Source organism: Myotis myotis, unplaced genomic scaffold (assembly GCF_014108235.1).
Source record: "Myotis myotis isolate mMyoMyo1 unplaced genomic scaffold, mMyoMyo1.p scaffold_m19_p_1, whole genome shotgun sequence".
In the NCBI taxonomy this organism is placed as follows: Eukaryota; Metazoa; Chordata; class Mammalia; order Chiroptera; family Vespertilionidae; genus Myotis; species Myotis myotis.
In genome coordinates this window covers 31,967,773-31,981,703 of record NW_023416313.1, presented here as the reverse complement: position 1 = coordinate 31,981,703, position 13,931 = coordinate 31,967,773, and the positions used below count along the sequence as shown (strand labels likewise).

The window sequence follows — 13,931 nt, the reverse complement described above, 5'->3', positions numbered from 1 at the left end:
AAGTATCCAACTTTGGATTCTCAGGGGCCGGGAAAGGTCATCTGAGCAGACAGGGAGATAAAAAAAAAAGAACGTAGTTCAGCTATTCCTAGGCAGCTTCCTCCCTCCTCTTCCTCAACTTTCCAGGAATCCCGGAGCCCCGCCCACCTCTCCCCGCCCCGCCCACCTCTCCCCGCCCCGCCCACCTCTTCCTAGCCCCGCCCACCTCTTCCCAGCCCGCGGCCTTCTTACAGGAGCGGGTCTCCGGACCTGCCAATCACGCCCCGCGACGTCATCACTGTGCGCAGCCTCTTGACGAGTAGGACGCGGCCCCGCGTGTACCGAGTTGACTGTCAAAGTCTCAAAGAGCCCAATTCCCGGAAGCTGTGAGTTCTGAGGAAAGTTTTAGTTCCTGAGTGTGCGAATCCCCAACGATGAGCGCCCCGGGCGTACAGTCCTTTACCCAGCAGGGTTGGGAGCAGGTGCTGGCCAAAGCGAAACGGGCCCTGGTCTACCTGGACGCCGCCTGCGCCGAGAGCCTGCACTGGGGTTGCGGACCCACCCGGCTCCTGGAGGCGGTGGGCGGTCCTGCGTGCCACCTGCGGGAGTTCGAGCCCGAAGCAGTGGGCGGCGGAGCTAAACAGCCCAAGGCGGTGTTTGTGCTGAGCGGCCTCCTGAAAGGCCGAACCGTGGAGACTCTACGGAACATCATCTGCCGCAGTCACTTCCAGTATTGTGTGGTGGTCACTGCCGTGGACCACGCTGTGCACCTCACGGCTAATCACGTGCCCGCGGCCGCCGCGGCTGAGCTGGAGGGGCAGCAGCCAGTATTCGAGCAACTGGAGGAGAAGCTGTGCGAGTGGATGGGCAACATGAACTACACCGCCCAGGTGCTGCACATCCCGTTGTTGCTAGCCCCTGCTGCTCCCTGCCTTGCCTTGACTCCGGCCTTTGCTTCCCTTTTCCCACTGCTACCCCAGGATGTGCATCTTCTTAATAGTGCCCGACCGGACAAGAGGAGGCTGGGGAGCCTGGGTGAGGTGGATGCCACCGCCCTGCCCCCTGAGCTGCTATTGCAGATCAGGTGCCTGGTGTCGGGCCTCAGTTCTCTGTGCGAGCATTTAGGAGTGCGGGAGGAATGTTTTGCTGTAGGCGCCTTCAGTCGGATCATAGCTGCAGATCTGGCCAATTATGCTCCTGCCAAGAACAGGAGGAAGACTTCTACGGGCAGGGCCTCCGTGGTCTTTGTGGACAGAACCCTGGATCTCACAGGTAAATGGGATTGTTGTGCAGGTCTTCATAAGCACTCCCCAAGGTTCCGGGACTTTCACTGGTTCAGCATATATTTTATCGACCTCCTACTGTTTGTCAAGTTGAGGATACAAAGATGGACTAGATGGACACAGTCTCTGATCTCACAGAGTTTATAGTCTCTCTAGAGCAGTGGTTCTCAACCTTGGCTGCACATTAGAATCACCTGGGAATCTTTAAAATCCTGATTTCTGGACCTCATCTTCCGGAAATTCTGTTTCTTTGTTACTAATGATGAGGCCCAGAAATCAGGATTTTAAAAAGATTCCCAAGTGATTCTAATGTGCAGCCAAGGTTGAGAACCACTGCCTTAGAAGCACTCATGCTGGCTCTGTCTTAAGTCACTTTTGTAAGTCTGATTGTAAAAGGGGAGATCTGCTATTCCTTGTCAGGTCTGCAAGCCCCTCTTATGATCTTCATCAGTAAAATTGACTCTCAAATTTCAATACAGTATCATCCTATGACACCATTTACCTGGCTGACTACATGTTGATTATTTATCCATTCAGTATTTATTGATACTCATCATATCATTAAAATGTTAATTCAGCTTCTTTTTCCTCCCATTTTGTGAGTTCATATTTTCTGTCTGTTTAAACAGGAGCCGTTGGACATCATGGAGACAACTTGGTAGAGAAGATCATTTCAGTGCTTCCCCAGCTCCCCGGCCACACCAATGATGTGATGGTTAACATGGTAGAACTCACTGCACTGCAGAATGAAGAGGAGAATCAGAATATGGTTGCACCAGGCTGTCTTGCACAATACAAGTAGGATAAGTAGATTTTTTCCCCCTCTCCTCTTACTCTCTTTCCTTTTCTTTCTCTCCTAGAATGTTCTGTAGAAAGAAAAACAATGAAGAGTTAGTTTGGTTGAAAAATTCATAGTGGATAGCATTTAAAAAACCCACATTTTTTTCCTAACCAGAATAACCATAGCCAATAAACAACAATAAGCCACATGAATTGAGTCTAGGCTTTTTCCATTTCTCTTTCTCAGTTGACTTTTCCACATGATTAAAAAACTGCCCTTTGAAACAGTGCTATTGTATATATGTAAATAGTATGCTCTCGGCATTAATGGGAACAGTTTTTATTTCTGCGTATATTTTTCACATGCTTAGAGAAATTAGAGAACAAAGATGGTGTACTTTATGTTATGCAGAGTTTCAAAAATAAAAACATTTTTTCAGAAACAGGACAATGAAAAGATACAATAGTTACCTTTTCTACTTTGTCCTTCATCAACAATTCTATGAGGAAAAAATGCATCAGAAGGGAGGAAGTGTCCGAGTATCTGTTACCCTTATCTTCATGTTTTTATTGATTTTTTACAGAGAGGAAGGAAGAGGGGTAGAGAGTTAGAAACATCGATGAGAGAGAAACATCGATCAGCTGCCTCCTACACACTTCCTACTGGAAATGTGCCGCAACCAAGGTACATGCCCTTGACCGGAATCGAACCTGGGACTTTTCAGTCCGCAGGCCATCCTTCTATCCACTGAGCCAAACCAATTAGGGCTATGTTTTTAGTTTTTATACAAAACAAAACCTTTCAACACCATAGATTCAAATATCAACCTTAAAGGATACATTTGGAATTTCCTATCATATTTGGAATTAATTTTCAGCTCCTGAAGTTTTCAACTTTTTTGTAGATTAGTAAAATTGGATTCTGAGTGTGTATGATCCACTGTGGGAAGAAAATTGAAAGTTCTGTAGCCTATCTTTTGTAAGCTTATACAACAGTAAAAAAAATGTGCCATGTGCTAACTTCAGCAGCACACTTAGCTGTTCAGAGGGCCATTCAAAAGTGAATTCCTAAGGACTTGCTGAGCCTCACTCTGGACTAGGGACTATGAAGAACATATAAGAATATGAAATACAATTTTTGACCTCCAGGAACACTTTTTTTTGGTTGGGGTATTCATGATTTACATATAGGTACAATTAAAAATAATGTAAATCCAGACTAATAGAGCTGCTATAGATTATATAGTTCCTAAAAACAAAGTATAGGGTTAATGTAGATCAATGTGGAAGTTGTGGTGCTTGAAATAATGTTTTAAAGGATTTAAAAAGGTGAGAGGGCCAGGGTGAGCATAGGTATGGAAACAAGACAGTCAGGCGTTGTGAGGAAGAAAGATAACTTCATTGGACCACCATTGTCATCAGCAATATTAACATTTTTTTAGGATTTACTATGTGCCAAGCACACTTCCAGGCATTTTACATTTGGGAAATCATTTAAGTTTTACAGTAACCCAGTTGAGGTAGTTGTTGTTACTCCCCCATTTTAAAGGAAAGGAAACTGAGGCAAAGAGACAGGAAGCAACATCGCTAGCAGGAGGTGAAGATAGAATTTCAGCCCTGAATGTTTGACTTGCAGGCCATTGTTTTAACTTCTATGCAGAGGCCAGAGAAAAGTTGGCTGTTGAATAGATATAAAGAGACAACAAGAGACAAAAGTAAGGTTACTTCATGATTTAATTTGGTAAGGCCTATTTGTTCAATATAATGTTTATACAAACAACACAAATCAATTTTGGCTAATTTCAACAAAAGGAATTTATTAGAGAAGATTGGATAGCTAATGGAATCAAAGGAAGGACTGTTAATCCAATTTTGGAAAGAACAACCAGTTTCAGGGGTCTAGGGTAAAAACTTGGGAAAAGCCTGCTCAAGGCCTTACCCTAGAGAGACTGAATTTTAACTGTTTTCTATCTGAGTCATTCTCCTGAAGATTCATGTTCCAGGGGAAAGGTAAGATTGGCCCGATTTGGGCCTTGTGCCCACCATTTGCTCAGTGGGGGTTGGGACCAATTCATAGTGACTGAGAATTGTGACAAGATTGTATGGCTTGCCCTAATTGGTTTGGCTTAGTGGATAGAGCATTGGCTTGCGGACTGAAGGGTCCCAGGTTCGATTCCGGTCAAGGGCATGTACCTTGGTTGCGGGCACATCCCCAGTAGGGGGTGTGCAGGAGGCAGCTGATCAATGTTTCTCTCTCATTGATGTTTCTAACTCTCTATCCCTCTCCCTTCCTTTCTGTAAAATATCAATTAAAAAAAAAAAAGATTGTATGGCTTGGTGGAGGGGAAGTTCTTCAAAGGAAAACTGAAACATTTGACAAAAGAAGGGGAAGGGATGCTGGGCAGCTAAAACCAGTAGATGCCCCTTAATAAAAATACCACTTATAGAGTACTTATTGTGTAACAGGCATTGTTCTGACCACTTTATATATAGTATCTAGAGGCCCAGTGCACAAAATTCATGCACAGGTAGGGACCCTAGGCCTGGCTGGTGATCAAGGCCAATCAGGTTCCCCGCCTCCCCACCTCCTCCTTCTCTCACTCCTTCAGTGCCCCGCTGCTGCCGCTGGTTGCCTGCCATGTTCTGCACCGCCCCCTGGTGGTCAGTGCATGTCATAGTGAGTGATCAAATTCCTGTTCTGGTTAAACTCCTGAGGGGACACTTTGCATATTAGTCTTTTATATATATAGGTTTATTTAATTCTCACAACATCACTAACATAATTACAAAAAGAACATGTGACTTCCCAGAGAAGTTTGCAAAGAGAAGAGCAGAATCCATTGTTAATGAACAGGAAAAGCCAGTAAAATTCTGAGAAGTGTGGTGAAACAACTGTAAGAATCAAGATATGGCTTAGATCTACAAGTAACATTTTGATTATGGTCTATTAAATAACTTTAACTCTTCAGTCCTCCTTCTGCCTCAAGCTTAGTCACAAGCTTAAACTAAACCAGTCTTGAAATCCCATTTCCCTTGCCAATGATTGCTTTAGAAATGGGGAGGTAACAAGTGAGTCTTCTTGATCAGATTTCTTTGCTTCTGAAAAGAGACTCAAACAAAAGACACACTTTCCCCTTTCCCTTATCCTCCTCCCTCAATGGCCAGGACTCTGATGTAAATCCTGAATCTGCTAGGCCAACTTGCTCACATCCAGAAGTTGAAACTAACACTTGGAAGGTGGAGTGGCCACAGGAGCCACAGAGAAGAGCAGCAATGGGGTTACTGTGTCTGGACCACTATCATCTACATAATAAAAGCCTAAGAGACCATTATGGTGGAACAACCAGAACGACTGGTTGCTATGATGTGCACTGACCAATATGGGGCAGATGCTCAATTCAGGAGCTGCCCCCTGGTGGTAAGTGAGCTCCCACAGGGGGAGTGCTGCTCAGTCAGAAGCCCGGCTCATGGCTGGTGAGCACAGCGGCAGTGGCAGGAGCCTCTCCCACCTCCGCGGCAGCACTAAGGAGCAGCGAATTGAGCGGTAAGGAGCAGTGAGTAGGTGGGTGGTAAGGAGCGAGGAGTCCTAGACTGCAAGAAGGATATCCGCCTGCTAGCTTAGGACCAATCCCCAGGAGCGGGCCTAAGCCAGCAGGCGGACATCCCCCAAGGGCTCCTGGACTGTGAGAGGGCACAGGCCAGGCTGAGGGAACCTCCCCCCTCCTGGAATGCATGAATTTTGTGCACCGGGCCTCTAGTGTAGTATAGTTACTTATTGTTTAAGCCAAATTGAGTTGCTGTTTTCTATTACTTGTAACCAAAGGCATCCTAACTGACACATTTTCTATACATCATTATTTCATCTATAAAATGAAGGCATTGGCCTAGATGACTTCTAAGGCTCTTGGATTTAAAATAAAAATTCTTCCTGATTCGGAACCAAAATGGCGGCATAGGTTAACGCCGGAGATTGCTGCCTTGAACAACCAAATCAAAACACACCTAAAAGACGGAACTGACATCATCCAGAACCACAGGAAGGCTGGCTGAGTGGAAATTCTACAACTAGGAGGAAAGAGAATATCATACCCAGACTCAGAGGAGGCGCAGTGCTGAAGTGAAATACTCAGGTACGGAGTGCGCGCGGAGCGGGCTGGCGGCAGAGGGCACGGTTGGTGCTTTCAATCAGGAGGGAGTTTCAGACTCTGAGCTCCAGATCCAGGCGAGTCTCTAGGGACCCAGACTCAAACGGGAGAAGCGGGACTGTCTGGCTTCAGTCGGAACTCGAAGGCAGCTTTCTCTCTGAGGTTTGCAGCGGTTGCTGGGACTCTGTGAGGCAGAGCCCCTAGGGACGGAACTGAGAGCCTCCATAACTGCTCTCTCCGGCCCACCCTGTTGATCCCAAGCCAGAGCGACCCGCCCGCCCCACCCAAGCCCTGCGCAGAGCCATTTGCCAGATAGCCTCAGGCAAAGGCTAGATTAGCACCTCCCTAGAGGACAGAAGTTTTCCCACTGCAGACACAGCTGGCCTGGAGGTCAAATCCCCCTAGTATTAACTACAACAATCAAGGCTTAACTACAGGAGGACTGCACACAAAGACCACTAGGGGGTGCACCAAGAAAGCATAAAAAATGCGGAGACAAAGAAACAGGACAAAACTGTCAATGGAGGATATTCAGTTCAGAACCACACTTTTAAGATCTCTCAAGAACTGTCTAGAAACCGCTGATAAACTTAATGAGATCCTCAACAAATCTAATGAGACCCTCGATGTTATGATAAAGAACCAACTAGAAATTAAGCATACACGGACTGAAATAACGAATATTATACAGAATCCCAACAGCAGACCAGAGGAGCGCAAGAATCAAGGCAAAGATTTGAAATGCGAAGAAGCTAAAAACACCCAACCAGAAAAGCAAAATGAAAAAAGAATCCGAAAATACGAAGATAGTGTAAGGAGCCTCTGGGACAGCTTCAAGCGTACCAACATCAGAATTATAGGGGTGCCAGAAGATGAGAGAGAGCAAGATATTGAAAACCTATTTGAAGAAATAATGACAGAAAACTTCCCCCACCTGGTGAAAGAAATAGACTTACAAGTCCAGGAAGCACTGAGAACCCCAAACAAAAGGAATCCAAAGAGGACCACACCAAGACACATCATAATTAAAATGCCAAGAGCAAAAGACAAAGAGAGAATCTTAAAAGCAGCAAGAGAAAGAAACCCAGTTACCTACAAGGGAATACCCATACGACTGTCAGCTGATTTCTCAACAGAAACTTTGCAGGCCAGAAGGGAGTGGCAAGAAATATTCAAAGTGATGAATACCAAGAACCTACAACCAAGATTACTTTATGCAGCAAAGCTATCATTCAGAACTGAAGGTCAGATAAAGAGCTTCACAGATAAGGAAAAGCTAAAGGAGTTCATCACCACCAAACCAGTATTATATGAAATGCTGAAAGGTATCCTTTAAGAAGAGGAAGAAGAAGAAAAAGGTAAAGATACAAATTATGAACAACAAACATGCATCTATCAACAAGTGAATCTAAGAATCAAGTGAATAAATAATCTGGTGATCATAATAGAATCAGGGACATAGAAAGGGAATGGACTGACTATTCTTGGGGGGGAAAGGGGTGTGGGAGATGCGGGAAGAGACTGGACAAAAATCGTGCACCTATGGATGAGGACAGTGGGTGGGGCGTGAGGGCGGAGGGTGGGGCGGGAACTGGGAGGAGGGGAGTTATGGGGGGAAAAAAGAGGAACAAATGTAATAATCTGAACAATAAAGATTTAATTAAGAATCTTAAAAAATAAAATAAAAAAAATAAAAATTCTTCCTAACTGTGCTCCATTTATGACTCAGCTCTGCCTCTGAGCACTTACAGCTAAATTCTTTCATATACATTTCCCCCTCTAGCTCTTCATTTACAGCGAGTGCCTTTTCCTCTCAGATTCTGAGTGAGTGTTGTCATGGAATATGTGCTTTAACTGCCACCCAAGTTTGAGAGTGTGCTCATAAACGTCAAAGGTGGTGATGGGTTCTAGAAGGATCTGAATAAAAAAGAAAGCTTTAATGAGAGCAGGTTGGTGAAATAGACCAGAAGTCAGGTTGCAGAAAATAAAGAGATGGATGGTGAAAAAATTATAAGCAAATAAAGGTCTAAAACAGAGAGCAAACGGATAGTTGCGGGCTTGGGGGGGGGGGGGGCGGGGGGAAGGTGGTGGTGCACGGGGCGCGCAGTTGGGGCATGGATGAAAAAGATGAAGGGAAATATAGTCAATAATATTGTGATAACTTTGCATGGTGAACAGATGGTAACTAGATTTAGTGTGGTGATCCCATCTTAATATATATAAATGTCAAATCACTGTTGCACACCTCAAACTAATATAATATTGTATGCTAGCTACTCAAATAAATAAAATAATAAGTTAGGAAAAAAGCAATAACGGAGAGAAAATGGTAGTTTTTACGATTTTTATTTTTACAATTGCTTGGAAACTGAGGGGATTGCACTGATTAATTGCTTTGCAAAAGAGAAATTGAAATAAATTCAGCTTTCCTAGCATATAATGTACTTCTATCAAAATAACAACCGCTGCTACTGCTTCCAACACCACCCCTGGAAACTTCTCAGTGAAATGAGTGTGAGGATAAAAAGTTAGTACTAAAATGCAAAACAGATGGGTGCTTGGCAATAAATAATGTTCCTGCAATGGAATAATGTTTAAAAAGCAAATCTCTATCTGTGACATCAGCCTTGATAATAAAAATTTATTTCTGCCCTGGCCAGTGTGGCTCAGTTGGTTGGAGTATCATTCCATACACCAGAAGGTGGTGAGTTTGATTCCTGGTCAGGGCACATGCTCAGGTTGTGGGTTCGATCCCCAATTGGGGTGCATGCTGGAGGCAACCGATGATGTTTCTCTCACATTGATGTTTGCCTCTCTCTCTTCCTCCCTTCCTCTCTCTAAGTTAGATTAAAAATATTTTTATTATTTTTATTTTTATTTTTTATTATTATTTTTTAATTTCCAAGGTACTTTATTGTTAAAACAGGTCACAACACTAAGTCTCGGGCTGGTTCTGCTAACACACAAGCTACAAATGTTTGTCTGGCAGCTGAGGGGTGCTCTGCGGTAGCATGTTTGAGAATTGAATAAAAATCCATATAAAACTAATATTCAAATTGTTTCCATAGGAACATGTAAGTGTGACCCCGTTGCCTAGGCCTTCCACCTTGTTCCATCTGTGCCACCCCCACTTACAAAGACATTCCAAACTAGCAATCATTAAGTTAAGTGGTCCCCCCAAATCCCTTAAGTCAAGCTACACTTGCGTAATAGCTACAGGAATGGCGTCTACACGTTCACGCGGGCTGATGTGCAGGCTGCTGGGAGGAGCTCCATCCCGCTTTCCCAGGCACAGGACACAGGCAGGGCGCCAGCGTCCTCCTCTGCCTCGGGTGGGAAGTCGTGGTTCTGGATTTGCTGCATCAGTTGCCATGTCGGCCCTGATATCACATAGTAGATCATTGGCCTCTGGAACCCATTGAAAGTAGAAGCAGCAGCCACGGTATAAGCACCCATGTTTTCAAAGAGCATCCAGTCCCCCACGTGCATCTCGGGCAAGCCGCAGCGCTCCACGAGGCGATCGAGGCCGTCACAGGTCGGTCCCAGATGCTGGATGAGCAGTACTTCTCATCTGGTTTGGGCCTCTTCTGCAGCGGGGGCTTCACGTGCGCATGATCGTAGAGGATGCAGTTAAATGACCCGTACACTCCGTCGTTCACGTAATACATGAAGGTCTTCTCGCTCGACTCCTCTTCATCATCAGAGCCCGTTTGTTCCTTCAAGACCAGCTTTTTGGCAATGATATTAACCGCAAGCGTGAAAGCTGATGCAACATAGTATCTGCCCGGCTCAGCTATGACCGTCACTCCCGAGTCTGATGGAAAATACTTGTCCAGGGCTGGGTTGATTACACTGGTGATCTCCTCAAATTTAAGCTTTGCATCCTCAGATCCAGGAAAGCCACCACCAATGTCCAGCAGGTACATGTTGAAACCAACCTCAGCCCCCATGTCAAAGACAGAGTGGGCATCAGAGATGGCCTGAACAAAGGTCTCAGGGTCAGCACAGCCACTGCGCACGTGAAAGCTGACACCGATGACATCGATGTTCAGCTCCTTGGCCCGCTCCAAAAGAAGCCTGGTGGTCTTGAGTGTGGCACCAAAAAAATATTATTTTTAATATCTTATAGAAGGCTGTTTGTAATTATAGCCATTGAAGGTGCTGCCAATGCAAATGAGAAATTGATAACTTAAATGCATTATCACATGGCTTTCCAGTCCCTGTCCATTGGTCACAGAATTATGTGGAATATTTTACTCAGGAAGGAGGCAGAATCTTTTCTGTTCTTATCTTTTCCTTCTGTTTAATAGATGTATATTATTGATTTCAGAGAGGAAGGGAGAGGGAGAGAGAGAGAGAAACATCAATGATGAGAGAATCATTGATCGGCTGCTTCCTGCACTCCCCCTACTGGGGATTGAGCCCTAACCCAGGCATGTGCCCTTGACCGGAATTGAACCTGAGACCCTTCAGTCCGCAGGCCGACACTCTATCCACTGAGCCAAACCAGCTGGGGCTTCCTTCTGTTTAAGTGGGTTTCATTCTCTGCCCCATCTCCATTCTCTGTGAACGATTGCTCTTTCAGTTCCTTAGGTACTCTTAGCCTGATTCTCTGCCTGTATTGACTATGTCTGTGTTTGGTGTCCCTGGCTCTGGCCTAACACTGCACCCCTGGTGCTACTGGTTCTTTTCTGTGCAGGGCCCACTTCTCCTCCCACAGCCTATAAGATTGTGTGTCAGCAGCTTTCAGATTCCTCTCTGACCTCATCTCTTATTCTCTTCCTTTCTGTCTTCTTTCGAACCTAGTGGCTTTCTTTTCCCCTAACAGGGCACTCACTGCCTGCCACAGGACACTTACTCCTGCTGTTCCTTCTGCCTAGATCATTCTTTTTTAAAAAAATATATTTTATTGATTTTTTACAAAGAGGAAGGGAGAGGGTTAGAGAGTCAGAAACATCGATGAGAAAGAAACATCGATCGGCTACCTCCTGCACACCCCTTACTGGGGATATGCCTGCAACCAAGGTACATGCCCTTGACCGGAATCGAACCTGGGACCCTTCAGTCCGCAGGCCGACGCTCTATCCACTGAGAAAACCAGCCAGGGCTTTTTTTTTTTTTTTTTTTACTTTTTAGGTAAAAATTACAAATTAAGTAGAGGAAAGGCCTACCTCTTCTCAGCATACAGCTGCTATATTTAACTCTTTTTGAGGCAGTCTAAAGATCATCTGGTCTCAGTTACAGGGTTAGAAAACAGAATTAATGAGTAATTTGTGGGGGAGAAGTAAAGCAGAGTTCTTTTTTTAAAATGAGGGGATAAGTGTTCACTAGGAGTAGTTAAATAATTCAATATGCCAGAGACATTTAAGTTATGTTTCTTAATAAAGAATTATGTTTAATAGTCAATTGTGTTCAAAAACATTGAAATGCATATTGAGAAAAGAAGGTTTGAAGGTAGAAATTCTTGTACTATAATTTCTCATGTATTGCAACTCAGTTATGGTGTTAGAGAATGTGCAGGCCACCCCCAGAATCTCTTTCACATTGAAACATTTTAAATGGTTTGTGGTCTGTGTTGTAAGAAGACTGAACTCTGGGTCATTGTGGCTTTGGGATACATAATTTAAATGGAAACTATGGCTCCTTTAAACAAAGCCAAGAGCCCTCTGAAGTTAGCTAAATGGAAAAGAAAAAATGGAAAGACTTATTACACTTGAGTGACAAGTTCCTAATTAGATTGATGTTCATTGCCAAGCAAAAGTCAACAAGTCCAAAAATTTAACTCCTATTGGGTTAATCAACCACAACCTTTATTGGGGTGCTTCTGAGTCTTATGTTATATAGACCAGAGGGTACTGAACAGCACACCAGGATTGTCCCACAGCTCTGACTACAGTTTCTCTCTTCTAACACCTGCTGGTGTTCTTGCCTGAGGGCCCTTTTCTGTCCTTTTACTCTGCCTTCTAATAACAGTGTGGGATAATGACTGGTGGTGGGGTAGCTGGGATCAACAGAGTGCTGGTAGGTGTCCTAGCAGAACTGGAAGGAGTATAAAGGAAGAACTAAGAACAAGACTATGGTTTTAGCATTAAAGGAAGGCATTTTGGGGGCCCAACGCAGGGGAGGTCTGAAATCCTGGAAGTCTATTTGGGTAAAATGTCATGGGTAGGAATATGAAAGTAAACCCTTTGAGCATGTAAATGTGTGTTGTAATTTATCCAAAATATAGCCCTAGCTAGTTTAGCTCAGTGGATAGAGCCTTGGTCTGCAGACCAAAGGATCCCGGGTTTGATTCTGGTTAAGGACACGTACCTTGGTTGCAGGCTTCTCCCCAGCCTGGTCTCGAGTTGGGGCATGTGCAGGAGGCAACCAATCGATGTGTTTCTCTCATATCGATATTTCTCTCTGTCTTTTCCTCTCTCTAAAAATCAATGAAAAAATATCCTTGGGTGAGGATTAAACAAACAAACAACAAAAAAACCCACAACAAAATATATATTTATTGACTGCTCTGTGCCAGACACTTGATGAAGACAAGATCTTTGCTTTCATGAAACTTGTTCTAATGGGGGAGACAGACAACAAACAGCTATATATTATGTCAGCCGGGGATAAGTGCGATGAAGCAGATAAAAATTAAGGGAACCAAGAGTGACTAGGGATTTGGGGTGGTGAAAAAGTATATGGGGGAGGTAGAAAAGGCATTTCTAAGGAGATGTCTTTCAAACAAAGACCTCAGTGAAGCTGAATCGGGCTAGAACATTCCAGCCTGGGAAAAGAACTAGTTCAAAGATAACTTGTGGTATAAATTTGAGTTTCCCTAATGGCTAATGATGTTGAACATCTTTTCCTCTACTTGCTTTCCATGTGAATAGACTCTTAGATAACTTCACTCTTCTTCACTCTTTTGCCAATTAACTAATTAGATTATTTTTACTATTGAGTTTATATAAGCCTTTGTCAAATATTTTTTCTATTCTGTAGCTTCTCTTTCCACCTTCTTAACAGGATCTTTGTTGCAAGGTAAAAATTTTTTAACTTTGATGAAGTTCAGTGTGGGGGGCCCTATTCAGAGTTAGCCAGATGCTCAAGGCCACTCTGAGGTTTGGAATCTTAATCAGGGTGTCCAAGGACTACACACGTGTGCAAGAGCAAGGCCACAGTAATCTGTATGTACACTGTGCAAGTGTGCCCTTCTATAACCCAAAAGACTGATGTCACCATTTGGAAAGAAGCCTCTTTTGTTTATGTAGTATGACGTTGTTACTGACCAGTCAGTACGGGACTGCATTCTAGGGAAGATGTATTACTGATCAGCTGGTGCTGCTGCTTAGAGAGGTTATAGCTTTAAGGATGGCTCTTGTATAGCTCCTATGTTGGAGGCTACCATATAGGAAAGATGTATTGTTACCTAACTGGTGCATTGCTAACCGCTGTATGTAATTTGCTTTGAAGAACTGTTTTGTCTAGTGGCTCCTTGTTAGCAATCACTACTTGGCCACTGGCTTCTACAATAAAGACTCTCTTATATACCTACAACTTCTCATGGCCTCTCTGTCACCGAATGCCTGGCATCCCATCCAGTCCCTGGCAGAGAGGCTCAGACCCGATAGTTGGCGTAGTGAGGAGGGATGAAGGACCTGTACTCCAACAGTTGCTGTAGTAGGGCAAGATAAAGGAACTGAGTTCCAACAATTGGCCTCGTTGGCAGGAAGAAGGACCTGTGCTTCCAACAAGGGTACAG

The 13,931-nt window shown here is 44.2% G+C and overlaps 1 protein-coding gene and 1 pseudogene across 1 annotated transcript in view; one reads left to right on the top strand and one right to left on the bottom strand.

Moving 5' to 3' along the window:
- The first annotated feature begins 285 nt into the window (after nucleotides 1–285).
- The window catches only part of SCFD2 (sec1 family domain containing 2), a 336,120-nt gene continuing 322,474 nt past the window's right edge, over nucleotides 286–13,931 (top strand). The window contains exons 1-2 of the mRNA XM_036333819.1: nucleotides 286–1,251; nucleotides 1,892–2,060. Coding sequence (XP_036189712.1) covers nucleotides 414–1,251; nucleotides 1,892–2,060 — 1,007 coding nt within the window. The 5' untranslated portion in view covers nucleotides 286–413. The remainder of the gene's footprint in view (nucleotides 1,252–1,891; nucleotides 2,061–13,931) is intronic.
- On the bottom strand, nucleotides 9,416–10,290 carry LOC118665071 (annotated as a pseudogene).